This window comes from Cetorhinus maximus, chromosome 2 (assembly GCF_964194155.1).
Source record: "Cetorhinus maximus chromosome 2, sCetMax3.hap1.1, whole genome shotgun sequence".
NCBI classification, from domain to species: Eukaryota; Metazoa; Chordata; class Chondrichthyes; order Lamniformes; family Cetorhinidae; genus Cetorhinus; species Cetorhinus maximus.
The window spans coordinates 112,192,895-112,215,957 of NC_135880.1; the positions used below are offsets into that span (position 1 = coordinate 112,192,895).

Consider the following 23,063-nt stretch of genomic DNA (forward strand, 5'->3'; position numbering starts at 1 on the left):
TGGCATCACGTCAAAGAAGAGTGTAAAATTATTTTGACAGTTTCTCTCCTATACTAAGAAATATTTTTCATTTTATAAACAATAGCCTACTACTTGCTGCTACAAAGTTCAGATTCATGTACCAAGTTCATTTTGGTAAAATATTGCAAACTTCGTCAGATATGAGATGGAACAAGGAATAATTAAAAAAAACACAAGTTTAAAAATGCTGTGGTTCAGTTTGCATTCTTAGTGACTGTTTCTTTTTTAATTTACCTAGTCAGATTCACACATACTTTTTATTTGTACTAGCTTATGTTAATTGCTGTTTCAGTTGAGTCTTTTTTTTTAATTTGTTAAGCTTTAAGTAAAGGGAATACCTGGCTTTATTTGGGGCATCAAATGTTTAACTACAATAATAATTCTCTTCTAACTCTATTGCAAATTAAATTAAGGATCATTTGAAAGTGGTGGTTATTTTATAAATTTCAGTTTGACATCTCAAACTTGTGAAATATTAATGTGTGTAAGATAACGGCCCAGCTTTTGTGTCAAGGGATGGCACTTGTTCACTATATTCCAACAGCTGCCCAGATTTTTTTGTGGGCTTTCAAGCATAGATTTGCTCTCATTGGAAGTCTGATCCAAGGTGTGCCCTGTACAGGGAATCTGTGGCATCTGTAAGCAGGGCAAGGCACAGCAAGTCTCTTCAACCAATTGGATTGAAGAGTCATGCAAACTGTAAACAAGGAATTATAAATTAGCTTTAAATCTTGTAGAAAAATAAAGATTGAGAATGGAAGATGATATTAACAGAGGGAGATAAAAGAAACAGTCTTTATAAATTAATAAATAAGGAATGAGACTCCACATTTGTAATATTAAGCGATCAGATCCAGAGAGGTTGTTTGACAGTAATTGTGATAGATCGTGCTATTGAAAATTCATTTACACCTGAATGCACCAGCCTTAAACCTTTCTGGCATGTTTAATTGATAACTACTGCAACTTCACATCCTGGTGTTGATAAAGTCCATCGATGAGGTTTTGTTCATAACGCAGTATGTGGAGGAGCAGGATAAGTCAGATGGCAACTTTAGGATTTCTGAATTTAACTGCAAGTGTGGACTCTGGAATCTATACCTAGCACAAAGGAAGAAGGCTGTGGTTGTTGGAGGTCAGTCATCTCAGCTCTAGCACATCATTGCAGGAGCTCCCCAGGGTAGTGTTCCCAGCCCAACCATCTTTAGCTGCTTCATCAATAACCTTCCTTCCATCATAAGGTCAGAAGTAGGCATGTTTGCTGATGATTGCACAATGTTCAGCACCATTAGCGACTCCTCAGATACTGAAGCAGTCCATGTCCAAATGCAGCAAGACCTGGACAATATCCAGGCTTTGGCTGATAAGCGACAAGTAACATTCATGCCACACAAATGCCAGGCAATGACCATCTCCAACAAGAGAGAATCTAACCATCGTCCCTTGACATTCAATGGCACTACCATCGCTGAATGCCCCACTATCAGCATCCTGGAAGTTACCATTGACCAGAAACTGAACTGGACTAGCCATATAAACACTGTGGCTACAAAAGCAGGTCACAGGCTAGGAATCGTGTGATGAGTAACTCACCTCCTTTCTCCCCAAAGCCTGTCCACCATCAAAAAAGCACAAGTCAGGAGTGTGATGGAATGCTCCCTCTTGCCTGGATGAGTGCAGCACCCACAACACTCAAGAAGCTTGATACCATCCAGGACAAAGCAGCTCACTTGATTGGCACCGCATCCATAAACATTCACTCCCTCCACCATGGACGCACGGTAGCATCTACAAGATGGACTGCAGGAATTCATCAAGGTTCCTTAGACAGCACCTTCCAAACCCACAACCACTACCTCCTAGAAGGACAAGGGCAGCAGATAGATGGGAACACTGCCACCTACAAGCTCCCCTCCAAGTCACTCACCATCCTGACTTGGAAATATATCGTCATTCCTTCACTGTTGCTGGGTCAAAATCATGGAACTCCCTTCCTAACAGCACTGTGGGTGCACCTACACCAAATGGACTGCAGCGGTTCAAGAAGGCAGCTCACCACCACCTTCTCGATGGGCAATAAATGCTGACCCAGCCGTGAAGCCCCCACATCCTGTAAATGAATTTTAAAAACTACTGCCTGATTTGATCCATAATAATGACTGCTGGTTGCCTCACCCTTGTTTCCAAAGCAAAATCTAGGTTATTACATGCATAATAGTTACAATTCTGGTGTCTTGAGTTGTCTTGGGCGTTATCTGGCAATCACTGGTGAGAAGGAACTTCATGGCACTTAAAAGTGGGTAGCAACCTTAGTAAATAGTTTCATGGGAAATAATAAGCAACATCTGTTCCAGTTCTAGAGGCAAGCATCAGTATATTTTTTAGTTTTGTTTCAATGATTCTTTCTACTTGCTAGAAGGATAGATTTAAGGGTGGAAGCTGCTATATATGAACTGCCCTTTATTCCCCTAACTTCCATTTGTTCTTGACAACATTGAGGGAGGTTGAGAATCACATGAAATAATAGCTTGTGTAATCTCAACCCAATCCAGTTTTGTGGGTCCATTATAGCTAAACTTGTATAGAACCTTGGCTAAGTCACACTTACTGTGTTCAGTGCTGGCTTCCATATTGCAAAAAGGATCTAAAGACACTGGATAAGGTGTAAAAAAAATAATTTACAGAGATGGTACTAGAAACGAGAGGTTATAACTATTGGGAAAGACTAAACAAAACAGGATTCCTCTTCTAGAAAAAAAAGACCAAGAGATAATCTTAAAGACCTCTCTGAGGCTATGAAAGGTTTGATAGGGTGGACATAGAGATGTTTCCACTTTGGGATTCCAAAACTAGGAGTCAAAATATAAGATTTTCACCAATAAAGCCAATAAAAATTATTTAAGACATTTTTTACTCAATATGGTAAGAATATGGAACTCGCTACTACATGGAGTAGTTGAGGCATATAGCATAGGCGCATCTAAGAGGCAGCTAGATAAGTACTTGAGGGAGAAAGGAAATGGAATATTATACTGATAAGGTGTGTTATGAAATCCATTTTTTCTGTGTCCCCATGTGCTAAGTTAGCAGACTGTGGAGATTATAAGATTTAAAGTACAGGATGTTCCACTGCTTGTTACATTTGGCCCTGCCTCGTAACATGGGTGGGTCCCTCTTAGAGTGTTGTGATAGGTCACCAGATCAGTTCAAGGGTCAATGAGCAGTCAGTTTGGGTCAGTCAGTTTTAGTCTGAAGAGGAGTATCCCAGAGTGAGGAGCAAGGGAGGGAGACAGGGAGAGATCCCAAAAGGAAGTCCCAGGTAAGGGACAAAGACGGGGGACAGAAACAGGCCCTAGTTAAGTTAAGAAAAAGAGAGGAGGAGAGAAACAGGCTCCAAATAAAAAAAGGGATGCGGGGAGCAGATTTTAAGCGAAATGGGCTTGGGAGAAGCCCTGGCAATCAAAGAGGACTAAGATGAAGCCCTTAAGATGCAAGAAGGCTGCCGAGGGTTGGTGACTCCATGCCGTGGGCCAATAAGGTCTAGGCACCCCTTTGGGACAGTAGTGTTCTGCTTGGCGCAGCCAAAGATCTGAAATTGTGCTGGTAGTTTGATGCGTAAGTGGACTCGGGATCACAGGAGAAACAGAATCTCAGAAGGCGAGATCAAAACCCTGTGAGGTTGGTCATCATTGAAGCCGTCCAAGTTGGAGTGACGTTTGGAGAGAATTCCAAAGCAAGATCTTTGCATTTGGAAATTGGAAACCCTTGAGAGAAAGCTGAAGTTTCAGTGAGATTGGTTGGCTCACAGTGTTACTGACCTCTGTGGGTTGTTGCGAAATTCATGGATTCTCTTTTGGTTGCATTTGGCATTTATTGCGTAGTGTGATGTGTTTGAACACAGTTGGCTTGTTAATTCACATGTACCTCACACTAACTCTGAATGATAGAGTATAACTTAGATATTGCAAATTGTTTTGTCTTTCTGAACTTGCATAGTAAAGTTTTTTTTTGTTTTTTCAAAACCCATGGAATCTTGTGGCTATCTTCACTTAGTAAATGTCTTGAATCACAAACTTTGTCCACTTTAAACAAAACATTATTGGTCCCTAACTGGATCTCTCCAACGACTTGGGGTCTGGCCAAAGATCATAACAGGTGAGATGGAGTGAAATGGGAAGAAGTTCGTGTGGAACATCTATATCTGTTTCCGGTGGGCCAGATGGTCTGGTTTTGTGTTTGCAATACTCTGCAACATAACATAAAGCTAACTATTTAATTTTACAGTTTAAAGAATCAGCAAGGACTGCTAGTAGAATTTTCTGCTTTTCCTCAGCGATTCATAGAGCTTTTGGACCAATGTATCCGGGAACAAAGCAAAGAAGTGCCAAGGTGGGTTTGTATATAGATGCTTATTTGAATAGAAGTATGACTTTCTATTGATTTCACTTCTAGGAGTAGTTGCCTCCACTCTTGGATGTATAGTTTTGTGAAATAGTTGAATTTTTTTGACCTTGAATTGTAAAGAGCAAGGGAGCTTCCTACTGTACTAAATACCTACAACATTTCTGATGTGACCCATAATTATGAACAGGATCTGCAGAACTATTGGAGTTGAATCATTCGTCCTGTTATTTCCAGCATAGGGTGCACCACTGTAGTTGAGGTTTCAATTTCTGATCAGGTTGTTGCTTCTTTATTCAATTTTAGGTCAAGCAATGTCTTGTTCTCAAAATTCTTATCCTTGTTTTCAAATCTCCTATAGCTTTTCCCCTCCCTATCTGTTGTCGTCATTTCCACTTGTTGTCATCTCCAGCCCCACAACCCTCCAAAATATCAGTGCTCCTCCAATTCTGGCTAATGGAGCATCCCCAGTTTAAATTTCTCTACTATTGGTGGTTGTGCTTTCAATTGCTTAGGCCCTAAGCTCTGGAATTCCTTCTCTACATCCCTCCATCTCTCTTCCCTCCTTTTAGACACTCCTTGAAACCTGCCTCTTTGACCAAGTTTTTGGTCATCTGACCTAATACCTTCTTATGTGGCTCAGTGTCATATTTTAGTTTCATAATGCTCCTGTGAAGTGCCTTGAGACATTTTATTATGTTAAAGACACTATATAAATATAACTTGTCATTTATTATCAGTTATAGCAAATTCCATGGTGGGGAGGGTGGGGAGAAATATCAAGTTTCATCAGCCCATTCATTTTTTCCACCTATCTACCACGAGGTAACCTAAAACTACAGTGTGCTTGCACACGAACAGGGGAGAGACCTCATCATGAGTGAGACACAGCCAGAGCGAGTGGGTTTTGGCAATTCAGTGCACAGTTGGAATTTGGTGCATAGTGGAAGAAGTGCTCTTTACATTTTTTCTTTGCTATCCAACTTCTTAAATCTTCAGAGAGTGGTCTTGCCCTGTTGCAGCAGTAGAGGCTACAAGGGAAAGGAATGACTAGTAAGTAGTGGGTAAGTATTTACTACTTTTATTGCTTATAGTTTAAGGTCCTTTTGTGGTTTATAGTTTGTATATTCTGTAGAAATGAGGATCAGGAAAGAAGGGCCCTAGAGTAATTGATTTAAAAGGTTTAATTTAAAGGGATAAGTCATGGCAGGAAAGCTCAAAGCCATGGTGTGTTCCTCGTGCTCCATGTGGGAAGCTGGGATCATTTCCAGTGCCCGGAACCAGCATGTGTGCAGGAAGTGTGTCCAGCTGCAGCTCCTGGAAGCTCGTGTTTCAGAGCTGGAACTGTGGCTGGGGACACTGTGGAGCATCCGCAAGTCTGAGAGCATCGTGGATAGCAAGTTTAGAAAGGTGGTCACACCACAGCTGAAGAGACTTGAGGAAGGAAGGGAACGGGTGACCACCAGGCAGTCTAAGAGAAACAGGCAGGTAGTTCAGGAGTCCCCCTGGGGTCCCCTGCGCAAATCGGTATTCCATTTTGGAGGCTGATGAGGGCGCTGGTTCCTCCAGGGAGTGCAGACAGAGCCAAGCTTCTGGCACCACAAGCAGCTTGTCTGTACAGGAGGGGAGGAAGAGCAATAGTGATAGGGGATTCTATAGTCAGGAGAACAGATAGGCGCTACTGTGGCCATCAACGTGACTCAATGATGGTGTGTTGCCTCCCTGGTGCCAGGGTCTGGGATGTCACTAAACGGCTGCTGGGCATTCTGAAGGGGGAGGGTGATACTAAATGAATACTTCTCATCAGTATTCACCAAAGAGAAGGACTTAGCGGTTGATTTGTCTAGGGAAGACTGTGTAGATAGCCTGGATCATGTTGAGATCAAAAAAGAGGAGGTGTTAGGCGTCTTGAAGAATATTAAGGTGGATAAGTCCCCAGGGCCAGATGGGATCTATCCCAGAGTACTGAGGGAGGCAAGGGAGGAGATTGCTGGGGCCTTGACAGAAATCTTTGTATCCTCACTGGCTACGGGTGAGGTCCCAGAGGACTGGAGAATGGCCAATGTTGTTCCATTGTTTAAGAAGGGTAGCAGGGGTAATCCAGGAAATTACAGGCCGGTGAGCCTTACGTCAGTGGTAGGGAAATTATTGGAGAAGATTCTTTGTGACAGGATTGGCGCAGGCTTGGAGGGCCGAAGGGTCTGTTCCTGTCCTGTACTTTTCTTTGTTCTTTGTTCTTTGATAAGGCAGAGGTCATGCTACATGTTGGTACCAATGACATAGGTAGAAAGAGGGATGAGGTTTTGCATCAAGAATTTAGGGAGTTAGGTAGTAGACTAAAAAGCAAGACCTCTCTGGTTGTAATCTCTGGATTACTCCCAGTGCCACGTGATAGCGAGCTCAGAAATAGGAGAATATCGCAGATGAATAAGTGGCTTAAGAGTTGGTGCAGGAGGGAGGGTTTTAGATTCCTGGATCACTGAGACCGTTTCTGGGGAAGGTGGGACCTGTATAAGCGGGACGGTCTATATCTGAACCAGAGCGGGACTAACATCTTTGCGGGTGGGTTTGTTAGTGCTATTGGGAAGAGTTTAAACTAATTCGGCAGGGGCAGGGGGACACATCATAATACAGTAAAACAAGTCAGAGGGAATACAGCTGCATTAAGTTTCAAAGGATTAAGACAAGGCTGGATGGCCTCTACTTTAATGCCAGGAGTATTACAGGTAAAACGGATGAGATAAGGGTGAGGATTGACACGTGGAATTGTAATATAGTAGCCATCACTGAGACATGGTTGAGGGAGGGGCAGGATTGGCAGCTTAACATTCTGGGATATAGAATCTTCAGGCAAGACTGGAGGGGGTAAAAGAGGAGGAGGCACTGTATTATTAGTTAAGGAGTCAGTTATTGCAGTAAGGAGAGAAGATATCTTGGAGGGGACATCGAATGAAGCTTTGTGGGTAGAGTTTAGGAATAAAAAAAGGGCAGCAACATTGTTAGTGGTTTATTATAGACCCCCAGATAGTCAGTGGGAAACTGAGGAGCAAATATGTGCACAATTTGCGGAGGTGTGTAAAAACAATAACAACAGGGTAATTATATTAGGTGATTTCAACTTTCCCAACATTAATTGGGAGAGACGTAGTGTTAACGGCTTGGATGGAGTGGATTTCTTGAAATGTGTACAGGAGAACTTTTTAGGTCAATACGTAGAGGGTCTAACAAGGGACGGCGCAGTACTGGACCTAATTCTGGGGAATGAAGCCAGACAGGTGGCTGAGGTGGTGGTGGGGGAGCATTTCAGTGATAACGACCACTACATTGTACAATTTAAGCTTGTTATGGACAAAGAAATAGACAAGTTGCAAAAAACTGTTTTGCATTGGGGGAGAGCGGATTTTAGTAAAATAAGGCAGGATCTGGCCAAGGTAGACTGGGAACAGCTACTTGTGGGGAAATCTACAGAGGAGCAGTGGGAGACGTTCAAAAAGGAAATGGGGAGGGTACAGGCTCAACATGTTCCCTCTAGGGTGATGGGAAGGAGTAACAAGCCCAGAGAACCATGGATGACTAGAGTTATACAGGATACGATGAGAAGGAAAAGAGAGGCTTTTATCAGGTACAAGGGAAGCAAATCAGCAGAGGCATTATTGGAATACAGAAAGTGCAGGGTGGAGCTTAAGAAAGCAATTAGGAGAGCAAAGTGGGTATATGAGAAAGCTCTGGCTGGTAAAAGTAGGGAAATTCCCAAGATATTCTATAAGTATATCAATGGGAAGGGGATAACCAGGGAAAGAGTAGGGCCCATTAGGGACCAAGGGGGCAATTTATGGGTGGAGCCAGAGGACATCGGTAGAGTGTTGAATAAATACTTCACATCCATCTTCACCCAAGAGAATGAGGATGAAGGTATCGAACTCTGAGAGAGAGACTACGAGGTTCTTGAGCAATTTGATGTAGGGAGTGACAAGGTATTGGAGATGTTGGCAGGCTTAAAAGTGGACAAATCTCCAGGTCCGGATGATTCGTGTCCCAGACTGCTGAGGGAGGCAAGGGAGGAGATCGCAGGGGCTCTGACCCAAATTTTTAATTCCTCTCTGGCCACGGGGGAGGTGCCAGAGGACTGGAGAACAGCTAATGTGGTTCTGCTATTTAAGAAGGGTTGTAGAGATAAGCCAGGAAACTACAGGCCAGTGAGTCTCACGTCAGTGGTAGAGAAACTATTGGAGAAAATTCTGAAGGAGAGAATCTATCTCCACTTGAAGAGGCAAGGTTTGATAAGGGATAGTCAGTATGGCTTTGTCAGAGGGAGGTCATACCTAACAAATTTGATTGAATTTTTTGAGGAGGTGACCAAGTGTGTAGATGAGGCTAGTGCAGTTGATGTCGTTTATATGGATTTCAGCAAAGCCCTTGACAAGGTCCCACATGGGAGACTTATAAGACTTATAAAGAAGGCAAACGCACATGGGATACAGGGTAATTTGATAAGGTGGATTCAAAATTGGCTTCGTTGTAGGAGACAGAGGGTGATGACAGAAGGATGCTTTAGTGACTGGAGGCCAGTGTCCAGTGGCGTACCACAGGGATCTGTGCTCTGTCCCCTATTATTTGTCATTTATATAAATGACATAGATGACTATGTAGAGGGTAGGATTAGTAAGTTTGCAGATGACACAAAGATTGGCTGGGTGGTTAACAGTGAGGTTGAGTGTCTTGGGCTACAGGAAGATATAGATGGGATGGTCAAATGGTCAGATAAGTGGCAGATGGAATTTAACCCTGAAAAGTGAGAGGTGATACATTTTGGAAGGAGTAATTTGACAAGGAAGTATTCAATGAACGGCATGGCACTAGGAAGTTCTGAGGAACAAAGGGACCTTGACGAGTGTGTCCATAGATCTCTGAAGGCGGAGGGGCACGTTAGAAAAAGGCATATGGGACACTTGCCTTTATCAATCGAGGCATAGATTACAAAAGTAGGGAGGTCATGTTGGAGTTGTGTAGAACCTTAGTGAGGCCACAGCTGGAGTACTGTGTGCAGTTCCTGTCGCCGCATTATAGGAAGGATGTGGTTGCACTGGAGGGGGTGCAGAGGAGCTTCACCAGGATGTTGCCTAGGATGAAACATTTAAGTTATGAAGAGAGGTTGGATAGACTTGGATTGTTTTCGTTTGGAGCAGAGAAGACTGAGGGACGACCTGATCGGGGTGTACAAGATTATGAGGGGCATGGACAGTGTGAATAGGGAGCAGCTGTTCCCCTTAGTTGAAGGGTCAGACACAAGGGGACATAAGTTCAAGGTGAGGGGCAGGAGGTTTTGGGGCATGTGAGGAAAAGATTTTTTACCCAGAGGGTGGTGACGGTCTGGAATGCGCTGTCTGGGAGGGTGGTGGAGGCGGGTTGCCTCACATCCTTTAAAAAGTACCTGGATGAGCACTTGGCACGTCATAACATTCAAGGCTATGGGCCAAGTTCTGGGAAATGGAATTAGGTAGGTTGGTCAGATGTTTCTCACGTGTCGGTGCAGGCTCGATGGGCCGAAGGGCCTCTTCTGCACTGCATGATTGTGTGATTTTTGTGAAAACTTGAATTACTAGAGCTTTACCTTAAATTTTGGTTCCTAGCAGTGAAGAGTTCCATCTTGCTTTGTCGTCTTTTCCAGTCTCAGTCACAATTAGGGGCATCTGAAACTTAAGTATCCAGTGACATTTGGGCAATGCATTATCCAGACTGAAATAATTCTTGATTGGGATTAATCACTGAAAAGTCAGCCTTGAGTCATGAATTTCTTTGCAACTCTTTGCTGTTGGAGTCTATAATTGTGAAAGAACTCAATGTAGTAAGGTCTTCATCTGTGCGGATGAAGGTGCGTAGTACTAGAAGACTACAGGAACAGAAATGAGATACAAAATACATGCAACACCTTTCCGGAAAATTGCATATGTGAAACGCATTGTAAAACAAATTCCTACTTTGTTCACATTAAACCAAGGCCCCATCTTTCCCCCCTCAGTGGACATAAAAGATCCCATGGTAAAAGACCAGAGAAGTGTTCTCCTTATCCTAGTCAATACTTACCCCTCAGCCGACATCACTTCAACAGATTATCTGGTCATTGATCTCACTGCTGTTTGTGGGACCTTGCTGTGCACAAATTGCTGTAACGCAGAAAAAAAGTAGCAAACAGTGACTAGACATCAGAAAACCTTAATTGGCGATAAAGTGCTTTGGGGCATCCTGAGGTTGTAGAAGGCACTATATAAATGGAAGTTTGTTTTTTCTAATTGTCTTCTAAAAATTCCTGATTTTAAAATGCTTCCTCTTGTTGATTTTTCCATAGGTTTATGCTTCAGTTGGTAACTCAGTATCCAGCATTGGACCGCATACCTGCAAGCTTAGATATAATAGAAACCAATCCATTCAAGCACCTCATCCACCTCTCCTTAAAGCTGCTTCCTGGAAATGATAGTGATGTCAAGAAATATTTGGCTATCTGTCTTCAAAATGTGAAGGTTAGTTTCTAATGCCCATTTCTTATGAGACTATTAGATATATACTTAAATTTATTCTCGTTAATTACTGTGGTACCGTTTCTCTAAGCTGTGTTGTAATAATCTGATGTGAATTTATTACTGTAGATAATTTTCTCTTGCTATATTGTTTGTAACAAAGGGTAAAAATGCTTTATTTGTATTTCAGTCAAAGTTTCTTTTCTCATTAATGTTTAATTTTATTGAAAAGTTTAGCATTTCATTAGTCAAATATTAATCTAACAACTAAACTTAGCAAAATTCTGACAACCCAGTTACATGCAGATGACAAAGCAAAGAACAATAAAGAATGTTATAGTCTAATTTGACATCAAATTGACCTACGCCTAGAAGAAATGATCTGGCCAGTACTTGCAACCACAGCTGACTACCACTTTTCTTGCATAGCACCACTCCTGTATGATCTTGGAAACTAAGCAAATTTAGGTTTGGTTGCTGCTTGGGTGGGAGACCACCTGGGAATAGACTTTGTCAACTTCCACAGTGCTCCGTGTCCAATGTGTTTTCCTTGGAAGCTAAATACAGCTGGCTTGGTTATTACTTGGGTGAGAGACCACCTCAAAATACAATGCACTTCAGGATTTCAAAATTTCCAACCCTGTTTTTTTCTCTCACTGCTACTGTTCTACAAGTGGATCATTTTAATTGACCCGGCATCACTGTTGTCCTTTTTGCTCTCCTACCCCTATCTCTATACCTGAGCTATCCAATTTACCAAGTATGAAATGGAGTATATTGCAGAGAAACAAGTGTTCAGTTAATTCTCTTTTTTTTGACAGCTGGCTGCTGATCCAGTCCAATTTTATTGGAGGGATCAAAGTAGAATTATTTCCACAGCCATACCATTTCACATCAAACTCAGCTATTCTGAGTGATCTCTGACTAAAATAGTAAGATCATTTAGCAGGAGTGAGAAGAACCCACCTGGGGAGAAAGTAAGATAAAAGATCTGTGTACAAGGTTGCTTAATTCAAATGTCAATACTAACTTTAATGATGTCTTAATATGAGAAAATGACATCCTTCTTAAAGTGTTTTTTAAATGATATTTAAAGTGCAGTGCTATGAGTAATACTGACCATTAACTTAGCAAATTGCAATTAAGAAACCCTTGAATAAGCAAACTAGCTAATTTAAACAGTTATTTCTTTTTTCAGATAGAAAATACTTCACTACAGGAAAGGTTGCACAGAACAGAAGAAGACCTAACAAAAAGACTAAGCATCACTCTACAGGTTCGTAAATAAAAATCTTGATTAAAAATAATGGCAGCATGAACTGTAACACGCATTGCTATGCATCAGTAGAGTGAAGATTAGTTACCCTACTCCTCAACGGAGCTGTCCTACAATTTTCATCTTGAGAAAAAAGTCAGAGTGTGGGGTGAATTTTGCCAGTCAGCCTGAGGCAGGCTAATGGCGGGGAATGCGGGTGCAGTAAAATCAGGGGCAACCATGCCACATAGACACTCCAACTTTGTCCCAGCATCAGTGAATTTTACCAATAGTGGGCCCAACTTTGGACAGGGTTCCTGCCACAAGGAGGCGGGAAGCAAATTCAGATATTCAAATGCTCTCTTCAGGCCCATTGGCATTTTGCTGACAGCGGATCGACCCCAGCTAAATGCAGGTGGCTTGCCAGCAGCAGCCCGGGGTGGTGGGGGAGGTTTTTTTAATTCAAAGAAGGGGTCGTGGACAGGGAAGACAGCCCCAGTGATTACCTCAGAGGGGTTTCTCCTTCATATAATTTTTATGTTTTTCAAAAAAAATATTTTGGCCTACCTAGTGTAGGCTACAGGGACCCTGGCTTCCTCAGCAGTGGCTATTGTTGCTGGTGGCGCTGCTGAGCTGCCAGCCCTCTGGGGCTAGTGAGTGGGCGGCCATCCTGAACAGGACAGCAAACCCAGCAGCAGTTTTTTAATGAGCTGCCACCCGTAAAATTAAGAGGGGGTAATCCCATCAGCCAACTGTGCATGTAGCTGACATTCATTTCTGGCTGATGTCAGCATTCCAACCATATTGGAATAATTTTGCCGCTATTGTCTTTACCAGTGTTATGCTTCAGAACCTCTTGTTGGTCAACCAAGGGATATGATGGAATTCGATTAAGAGTAGACTTTTAATTGCAGGTGCACATGTGGAGCTTTGCCCTCCCCATTTTTTGCAGAAATGTGGACAGACAGTGAAAGCACAGAGTAAACTGACCAACTCCTCTGTGGCTGAGACTCAATATATGCCCCCTTGATTTTCAAAATGTTGACCACCCCATTCTCACCATTGTATCTCCTCAAGCTCATCTCCATGGCATCACTCTTGTGGATTCCTTCCTACTTTCTCAGTACGTATCCTCAAATGATTTCTTTTTGTCCATGTGGTCACCTCTGCTGTGCCATAGGGTTCTATGTTTGGTTTCCTCTTAGTAGTCATGCAACCACGCAGTGATAATAATTGCGAGAAACTGCTTGGCTTCCACATGTATACCATTAGAACCAAACTCTACCTCTTTGCTATGAATTTTAACTGGTACGGCATTACCTGACTGCCTGCCTGACAACAAGTCCTGGATGAGTTTTAACTTCCAATAGTCTATTATTGATTAAATAAAAATTTTGATTTAGTTCTCTGGTTCCATCAGCCTCCATGGATATTTACTTATATGGAATTGGTGGTGTAAAATCTCTACTTCCTATTTGACCCTGAGCTGAGTTTTCAGTGCCACAACTGGTCAATTACCAAATAAAGACAGAAAATCCTTGAAATATTCATTGGATCTGGAAGCATCTATGGAGAGAGAAACAGTTAACATTTCAGGTCTATGACCTTTCATCAGAACTGCAAAAATTTAGAAACATTGTAGAATTATGAACAAGTGAAAGAGGCAAGAATGGGAAAAAGAACAGAAGGGAAGGTTTGTGACAAGGTAGATGGCAGGAAAAATGACCTAAGGTTTTGTGATGCAAGGCCAAAGAGTGATAATGGGACAAGTAAAGAAACAAAAGATGTATGTACAGGAGGTATGAATGGCAGGATCCTGAATAGCTGCCATCCAAAAGCGAAGAAAAGGAAATGAGGGAGAAGCAAGAGGGGGGAAAACAGTAAAGAAAAAGGAAAAAAATGGGGGCAGGTTATGATCTAAAATCACTAAACTTGGTGTTGAGTTGGGATGGCTGTAAAGTGCCCAGTGAAAGAATGAGGTGCTGTTTCTCAAGCTTGCGTTGAGCTTCGTTGGTTTGCTGCAGGAGGCTGAGGACGGAAAGATCAGAGTGGGAGCAAGGGGGATATTTAGAATGAAAGGCGACATGAAGCTTGGGGTCATACTTGCAGACTGAACAGAAGTGTTCCGCAAAGTGGTCAGCAAGCCTGCATTTGGCCCTCCCAAGGTAGAGGGGGACCACATTGTGAGCAGCAATTACAGCTTTGTGAAGTTGTCACACAACTTTCCTAGGTCCTTGTATTATAGTCATATAGATATAAGGGCCTATATTCCATTAGCCTTTTTGTTTTTCTTTTGTACCTGTCCATGACATCTTAATGTATGTACATAGACCCCCAGTTCTCTTTGTACCTCCATTTTTTTCTAGCCTTTCACCATTTGAAAAATACCCTGATCGATCCCTTTTAGGTCCTAAGTGGGTGATCTCACATTGCCTGCATTGAAATTCATTTGCCACAGTTTTGCCAATTCACTTAATATATTGATATCTTTTGTCTGCTTTTTATGTTTCCATCTACACTGCTTACAATGCTGCCTGTCTTTGTCCCGTTGGCAAACTTCGTTATTTGCTCTCTCTCTCATCATCAAGGTCATTAATAAATACAGTGAATAGGCCCAACACACATCTCTGTGGAAGACCACTAGTCACATCCTGCCAATTTACAGTACTTGCCCATTGTACTTTCTTTCTCCTATCTTTCAGCCAATTTCCTAACCAGGTCAATAATTTTCCTTCAATTCCATGAGTTTTAGCTTTAGTTAACTCGTCTCTTATGAGGAACCCAATCAAATGAAATCTGGAAGTCTTAATAAATAATATTCTTAGCCATTTCCCTGCCCATTACTTTAGTCAACTCTCAAAAAATGAAATCAGAGAAACCGTCAGGAGGCATTGATCTGCGTCTTCATTAGCTTTATCCCAATTACTCCAATCTTTGCAAAGGTCCTTTGGCCTCTCTTGTCTGAAAATTGACTTTAAGGGTCTGGTCCTCACCTTCAAATCTCTCCAGAACTACACCCCTCCTACATTCACCATTTCCTCCAACAACAACAACAACAACAGCTTGTATTTACATTGAGCCTTTAACATAACCCCAAGGGGCTTCACAGGAGGGTTGTGAAACAAAATTTGACACCAAGCCACATATTAGGACAGATGACCAAAGCTTAATCATAAGGGTAGGCCTTAAGGAGCATTTTAAAAGAGGAAAGAGAGGCAGAGATTTGATGGAGCAGTTAAAATCGGGGATTCACAAAAGATCATAATTAGTGGAGCATAGATATCTTGGAGGGTTGTAGGGCTTAACCGGGAGCCAGTGTAAATCAACATGACCAGGGGTGATGTCAACACAGAATTTAATGTAACTTAGGACATGGGTAGCAGAGTTTTGAATGACCTCAAGTTTACATGGGAGGCAGGCCAGTCTTATATCAGGGTGGTCAAGTCTAGAGATGATAACGCCATGGATGAGAGTTTCATTAGCAGATAAGCTGAGGCAGGGTCAGAGTCAAGTAAAGTTACCACGGTAGAAATAAGTTGTCTTGGTGTGGATATGTGGTCCGAAGTTCATCTTGGGATGAAATGTGACATCAAGGTTGCAAGTGTTCTGGTTCAGCCTCAGACATTTGCCAGGAAGAGGGTGGAGTCAGTGGTTAGAGAATGGAGTTTGTCACGGGCACTGAAGACGATGGGCAGAATTTTTAGCCCAGTGTGCAGGCACACGCCCAACCCACTGGAGCGTAAAATAGTGCATGATGACGTTGGGCGAGTGTCCTGACTTCATCCTGCGCGTGCAGAAGCCAGAAGTGGCACCTGCTGACAATTAAGAGGGTAATTAAGCCCATTGAAGTTCCAGTTGTCCCCGATTCTTTTGTGGTCCATCCAACCTTATGGTTGACAGATGGGCAAATCTGCCAGGCAGACTTTGCATTTTTGAAGAAACCTCATCCAAGAGCGGGATGGAGTTTCCATTATTAAATTTTTAAAAAATGTATGGATAGAATTTTCACTATATTTTTGTTCAGGTGACTGATTCTGATGCGATTTTTTCCAGATTTTAAAATCTTTATTTATTGCTTTTAAATTCTTCAGCTCCCTGAGGCTGCTCTCTGCCTTAAGGAGCTTTAACTGCGCGCGCCCACGCTTACGTCAGTGCCCGCCCTCCACCCACCTCTACCCCGGCAGCACTGAGTATTTCAGTGGCGTTTCACGCTGGCTGTCCGTTAATTGGCCAGCCAGCGTGAAATCACGGGTGGCGGTCTGTTCCCTGGCCTCTCGGGCCCACCGATCGCGGTCACACGCCGACCTAAAAATCGTACCCAATAACTTTGTTCATCTCAATATTTAGTTGGAGGAAATGTAATGGATATCGGAAGAGCAGTATGATAATTTGGAGACAGTGAAAGTGTTAAGAGGTGGTAAGGTAGAGCTGGGCATTGTCAGTGCACATGTGGAAACTGCTGTGTTTTTGGATAATGTTGCTGAAGGACATTACGTAGATGAGAAATGGTTGGGGCATGGGTAGATGCTTGGCCGATACCAGAGGTTACAGTGCAGAAGCAGGAAGGGAAGTCATTGCAGGTGATTCTCTGGTTCTGATTAGAGAGACAAGAATAGAACCAGGTGAGAGCAGTCTCATTCAGCTGGACGACAGTGGAGAGGGGCTGGAGGAGAATGATGTGGTCAACTGTGTCAAATCCTGTCGACAGGTTGAGAATCACAGTGCAGAAGAGGCCCTTCGGCCCATCGAGTCTGCACCGACACGTGAGAAACACCTGACCTACCTACCTAATCCCATTTACCAGCACTTGGCCCATAGCCTTGAATGTTATGACGTGCCAAGTGCTCATCCAGGTACTTTTTAAAGGATGTGAGGCAACCTGCCTCCACCACCCTCCCAGGCAGTGCATTCCAGACCATCACCACCCTCTGGGTAAAAAAGTTTTTCCTCACATCCCTCCTAAACCTCCTGCCCTCACCTTGAACTTATGCCCCCTTGTGACTGACCCTCCAACTAAGGGGAACAGCTGCTCCCTATTCACACTGTCCATGCTCCTCATAATCTTGCACACCTCGATCAGGTCACCCCTCGGTCTTCTCTGCTCCAATGAAAACAACCCAAGTCTATCCAACCTCTCTTCATAACTTAAATGTTTCATCCCAGGCAACATCCTGGTGAATCTCCTCTGCACCCCCTCCAATGCAATCACATCCTTCCTATAATGCGGCGACCAGAACTGCACACAGTACTCCAGCTGTAGCCTCACTAAGGTTCTATACAACTCCAACATGACCTCCCTACTTTTGTAATCTATGCCTCGATTGATAAAGGCAAGTGTCCCATATGCCTTTTTCTAACGTGCCCCTCCGCCTTCAGAGATCTATGGACACACTCGTCAAGGTCCCTTTGTTCCTCAGAACTTCCTAGTGCCATGCCGTTCATTGACTACTTCCTTGTCAAATTACTCCTTCCAAAATGTATCACCTCTCACTTTTCAGGGTTAAATTCCATCTGCCACTTATCTGCCCATTTGACCATCCCATCTATATCTTCCTGTAGCCCAAGACACTCAACCTCACTGTTAACCACCCGGCCAATCTTTGTGTCATCTGCAAACTTACTAATCCTACCCTCCACATAGTCATCTATATCATTTATATAAATGACAAATAATAGGGGACAGAGCACAGATCCCTGTGGTACGCCACTGGACACTGGCCTCCAGTCACTAAAGCATCCTTCTGTCATCACCCTCTGTCTCCTACAACGAAGCCAATTTTGAATCCACCTTATCAAATTACCCTGTATCCCATGTGCGTTTGCCTTCTTTATAAGTCTCCCATGTGGGACCTTGTCAAAGGCTTTGCTGAAATCCATATAAACGACATCAACTGCACTACCCTCATCTACAAACATGGTCACCTCCTCAAAAAATTCAATCAAATTTGTTAGGTATGACCTCCCTCTGACAAAGCCATGCTGACCATCCCTGATCAAGCCTTGCCTCTTCAAGTGGAGATAGATTCTCTCCTTCAGAATTTTCTCCAATAGTTTCTCTACCACTGACGTGAGACTCACTGGCCTGTAGTTCCCTGGCTTATCTCTACAACCCTTCTTAAATAGCGGAACCACGTCAGCTGTTCTCCAGTCCTCTGGCACCTCCCCCGTGCCAGAGAGGAATTAAAAATTTGGGTCAGAGCCCCTGCGATCTCCTCCCTTGCCTCCCTCAGCAGCCTGGGACACAAATCATCCGGACCTGGAGATTTGTTCACTTTTAAGCCTGCCAACACCTCCAATACCTTGTCACTCCCTATATCAATTTGCTTAAGAACCTTGCAGTCTCTCTCCCTGATCCTCATTTTCATGGGTGAAGACGGACGTGCAGTATTCATTCAACACTCTAGTGATGTCCTCTGGCTCCATCCATAAATTGCCCCCTTGGTCCCTAATGGGCCCTACTCTTTCCCTGGCTATCCTCTTCCCATTGATATACTTATAGAATATCTTGGGATTTTCCCTACTTTTACCAGCCAGAGCTTTCTCATATCCCCTCTTTGCTCTTCTGATTGCTTTCTTAAGCCCCACCCTGCACTGTCTGTGCTCCACTAATGCCTCTGCTGATTTGCTTCCCTTGTACCTGATAAAAAGCCTCTCTTTTCTTTCTCATCGTAACCTGAATATCCCTGGTCATCCATGGTTCTCTGGGCTTTTTACTCCTTCCTATCACCCTAGAGGGAACATGTTGAACCTGTACCCTCCCCATTTCCTTTTTGAACACCCCCCACTGTTCCTCTGTAGATTTCCCCACAAGTAACTGTTCCCAGTCTACCTTGGCCAGATCCTGCCTTATTTTACTAAAATCCACTCTCCCTCAATCTAAAACATTTGTTTGAAACTTGTCGATTTCTTTGTCCATAACAAACTTAAACTGTACCATGTTGTAGTCGCTATCGCTAAAATGCTCCCCCACCACCACCTCAGCCACCTGTCCGGCTTCATTCCCCAGAATTAGGTCCGGCAATGCACCATCCCTTGTTGGACCCTCTACATATTGACCTAAAACGTTCTCCTGTGCACATTTCAAGAAACCCACTCCATCCAAGCCCTTAACACTATGTCTATCCCAATTAATGTTGGGAAAGTTGAAATCACCTAATATAATTACCCTGTTGTTATTGTTTTTACATACCTCCACAAACTGTGCACATATTTGCTCCTCAATTTCCCACTGACTATCTGGGGGTCTATAATAAATACCTAATAATGTTGCTGCCTTTTTTTTATTCCTAAACTCTACCCACAAAGCTTCATTCGATGTCCCCTCCAAGATATAATCTCTCCTTACTGCAGTAACTGACTCCTTAACTAATAATGCAACGCCCCCTCCTCTTTTACCCCCTCCCCTGTCTCGCCTGAAGATTCTATATCCCGGAATGTTGAGCTGCCAATCCTGCCCTTCTCTCAACCACGTCTCAGTGATTGCTACCATATCACAATTCCACGTGTCAATCCTCACCCTTAACTCATCCGTTTTACCTGTAATACTCCTGGCATTAAAGTAGAGGCCATCCAGCCTTGCCTTACTCCCTTGAAGCTTTTGACTTTTGAGAAGGATGAGGAGGGATGGTTTACCTTTGTCACAGTCACATCGGATATAATTTGTGACTTTGATAAAAGTAGTTTCGGTACTTTTGGAAACTTGATTGGAGGAATTCAAACTTGCAATTCCAGAAAAGATGGGCACAGATTTGGGAGGCAACAGCACTTTCAAGGACTTTGGCAAGGAAAAAGAGGTTGGACCTGGGGTGGTAATTTGCAAGGATGGGGCCGGCTGGGGATGTAATCCTGCTTTTAACAATTTTAACCCTCTGCAATCATCCCCTGTCCTTCATGCAGGGTTGATATAAGGGACCTTGTGTTAGTGCTTCTCAATTGTACACCTTTTGTATTCTGTTTTAACTGATGAGTTAAATAGATAGTTAAAGTATGTATTAAGAATGAAAATAATCTTAAATGTATGAATGCTCTATTACCATAGTTACTGTCTACACAGTAAATTTCTACCTTTTTTTCTTTCTTTTTCTACAAAATAATACAACCATATGAGCATTTTATTACTCTAAATTAGGCTTCTTTGTTTTGGAAAATCTGTACTTACTGCTGAATTTTCATGCTTAGACCTTGGCAGAAAAAAGTAAAGAACTGGACAGATTACGAAATGAATGGGCAGCACATACAAGTTTACTAGCAAACAAGCACAGCCAAGAAGTTACCACAGAACGGGAGAAGGCCTTGCAGGTGAGAAAATGCATAAGTTCCTTACAGGATAGTAAAGTTGGAAGTTAAATATAAAACATTTAAAAGTTTAGGTAAAGAAATGATTAGCATTTATATAGTACTTTGTCTAAATCCTCCGCATGTTCCAGAGCAGTTTACAGTCAGTTGATCACTTTTTGAAGTAAAGTCACTGTTAGTCAAACAGAGCAGTGAATGTGCACACACCAAATAAAAGAATGACCAATTTGTTTTTGCTAGCATTAGGCAAGAGAGGAATTTTAGCCAGGATGCGTGCTCTTAAATAGTGTCAGGGGATCTATTATGCTCACCTTAATTAGCTTATCTCATCTAAAGAGTAGCACCTCTTGACAGTGCAGCATTCCTTTAGTACGACACTGGAGTGTTCTAGATTATGTGCTGAAAACCATAGTGATGGTGGAAATTGCAACCTTCCAATTCTGAGGAATGCAACTCGTTGAGCCAAGCTGGCATTTGGATACAAATGGAGCTTGTCATAGAAATGCTAAAGCACAGATTCTGCCGCTGGGAGCTGTCTAGGAATCTGCTATCATACAATCCTGAAAAGATATGCAAATTTATCAATAACATCCTATGTATGTTACACAGTTATGTTTACAGAAGTGGAGTAACCATGGTACAGGGAAGAGGAAGACCTGAACACTGATGATTCCCAAGCTGAGAGTTGCTGACAGTTTTAGAAATGTAGGAAAAAAGTCTAATCCAGTAACAAATAGTAATGAACTGGGGCACCAAAGCCCAGACACCCACTAATATCTCGGCCAGTGTGCATACGTATCTCCATCGTTTGCTTTAGAAAAGTACCACAGTACAAATTAACTCTGCATGAAGTCAAAATCAAACTTCCATCCCTTATTATGTTAACAGGTGCTTGGTTTGTTAATGATTTTTATTCCTAGTATTTTATGCCTGTGGCAGTGTATCGTGAGTGTATTCTGCTGCCTAATTTAGTGCTCCTTCTAGCTGCCCTCCCCATAGGAGGGAACGGGTGGTGGTGGGGAACATGTAGCGGTCGTCTGCTGAATGTTGGTGTTTCCTCAGAGAGAAAACAGCATAAACGTAACTTCTGTTTCTCATCATCCTTATTTATGCTGTTTTGGCTGCCCTCTTTTCAGCTGTGCAAAATGTGAAACAACTACGAGACTTCGTTTCCTCATCTGTCCCTACTACCACGCCCCTGCCGCTGCTGGGCACTCTCTCAGCTTGCCCTGTGGTTTTTTGAAGCTTGATGTTGGAGTACTGTTTAACTGTTTCTCCAGCATGGTGAATCAAGGTCAGAAAGACTCTGATGTTGGAGCATTGGTTGATATGTTTCAACACTGCATGTAGGAGCTCTGTTAGGGAGGGAACGCAACCTTAAAGATTACCCTAGAAGTGTCACATGTTCCAGGGTGGACATATATTCTCTAAAATAGCCAAACACCAGAGCACAAATATAGATAGCAGTCTCATCCATACTAGACAAAGCACTTTGCAGAGGGCTTTGTGCACTTTCAAGTTACTTATGAATTGTTAGTACCTTTTTTATATGCAGGTCATAGATGGTAGCAGTCCAGGAGCTTTCTGGTTTGACTCTTCCTGCTCGTCTACTGCCACCTGCATATACTCTTCATCACTTGTACAGTATGTGCAGGATACCTAATAAGCCATGCAGTGATATCAACAACACAGCTCCAAGACATACGGTGCTACGATGTTTTGCTGTTAAGTTTGATTATTTGTTGGGTTACCTGACTTGTTAAAGTTTAGGGGAAAAAGAAAAGGCAGCAAAATGAGTACTTGCTTAGAGATGTGGGATACCCTTCTGCATGAACCTCTCCAACGGGCTGCACCAATTTGTGCTAGTTGCTTGAAGGGTTCAGTTCAGTTAAGAGCTCAGCCTGTGAACCCCCATCAGTTGCTTGCCTCTTGCTTTTATGAGCTTTTCTTATAGTAACAGGTTCCTGAAAAGTCTCAATTTTCAATACACCCGATGATGTTGTACAAACAAATGTCCTTCCTTGTGGAACATGCATTAGTAAGCATACAGAATGCATGTAGCTGTTTCTAATAACATTATTGAACAAATATTGTGAGATTATTGGAAGGTTTCCTTAGAAGGTAGAAGTTGTGCAGTAATGAATATGGGTGGTCTTACAGTTATACAAGGAAGCCTTAAAGGCATTCAAATCATCATGCGTACCAAAGGGCAGCTGCAGCTGGTTGAGATGAAGCTGTGTTTTGCAATCATGCCATTGTGTTACATTTGAAGCAGCTACATTTAGGATACTTGTCAGAAAACTTTCTCAGTGTGTTGAAGGTCTTTTGCATCTGTGCTAGTGACTTTTCATGCAACATGGTGTCCCCTTCTTCTCTGACAGAACAGAAAGCAGACTTCTGAGGACGGTGTGGCATTTAAGCCAAACAATAACCCATTACTTGCTGCATATTCTAAGCATCACCACTTGATTGATCTCAATTAAAAATTGCAGTCCTCCAACCTCTGGCCAGTGGCAGTACTCTCAGTTATCTTTTGAAGGCGTTTATAATTTTGCTTGCTGCTAACTTGCCCTCTT

The 23,063-nt window shown here is 42.7% G+C and overlaps 1 protein-coding gene across 4 annotated transcripts in view; it reads left to right on the forward strand.

Annotated features, from left to right (window-relative positions):
- The window catches only part of LOC144696762 (spindle assembly abnormal protein 6 homolog), an 89,019-nt gene that overhangs the window by 32,868 nt on the left and 33,088 nt on the right, over positions 1–23,063 (forward strand). For 2 of the 4 annotated variants that reach the window (XM_078568451.1, XM_078568471.1), the window contains exons 4-7: positions 4,306–4,410; positions 10,769–10,940; positions 12,136–12,213; positions 20,371–20,490. In XM_078568451.1, coding sequence (XP_078424577.1) covers positions 4,306–4,410; positions 10,769–10,940; positions 12,136–12,213; positions 20,371–20,490 — 475 coding nt within the window. The remainder of the gene's footprint in view (positions 1–4,305; positions 4,411–10,768; positions 10,941–12,135; positions 12,214–20,370; positions 20,491–23,063) is intronic. The other 2 variants (XM_078568480.1, XM_078568461.1) reach the window with 2 other exon arrangements.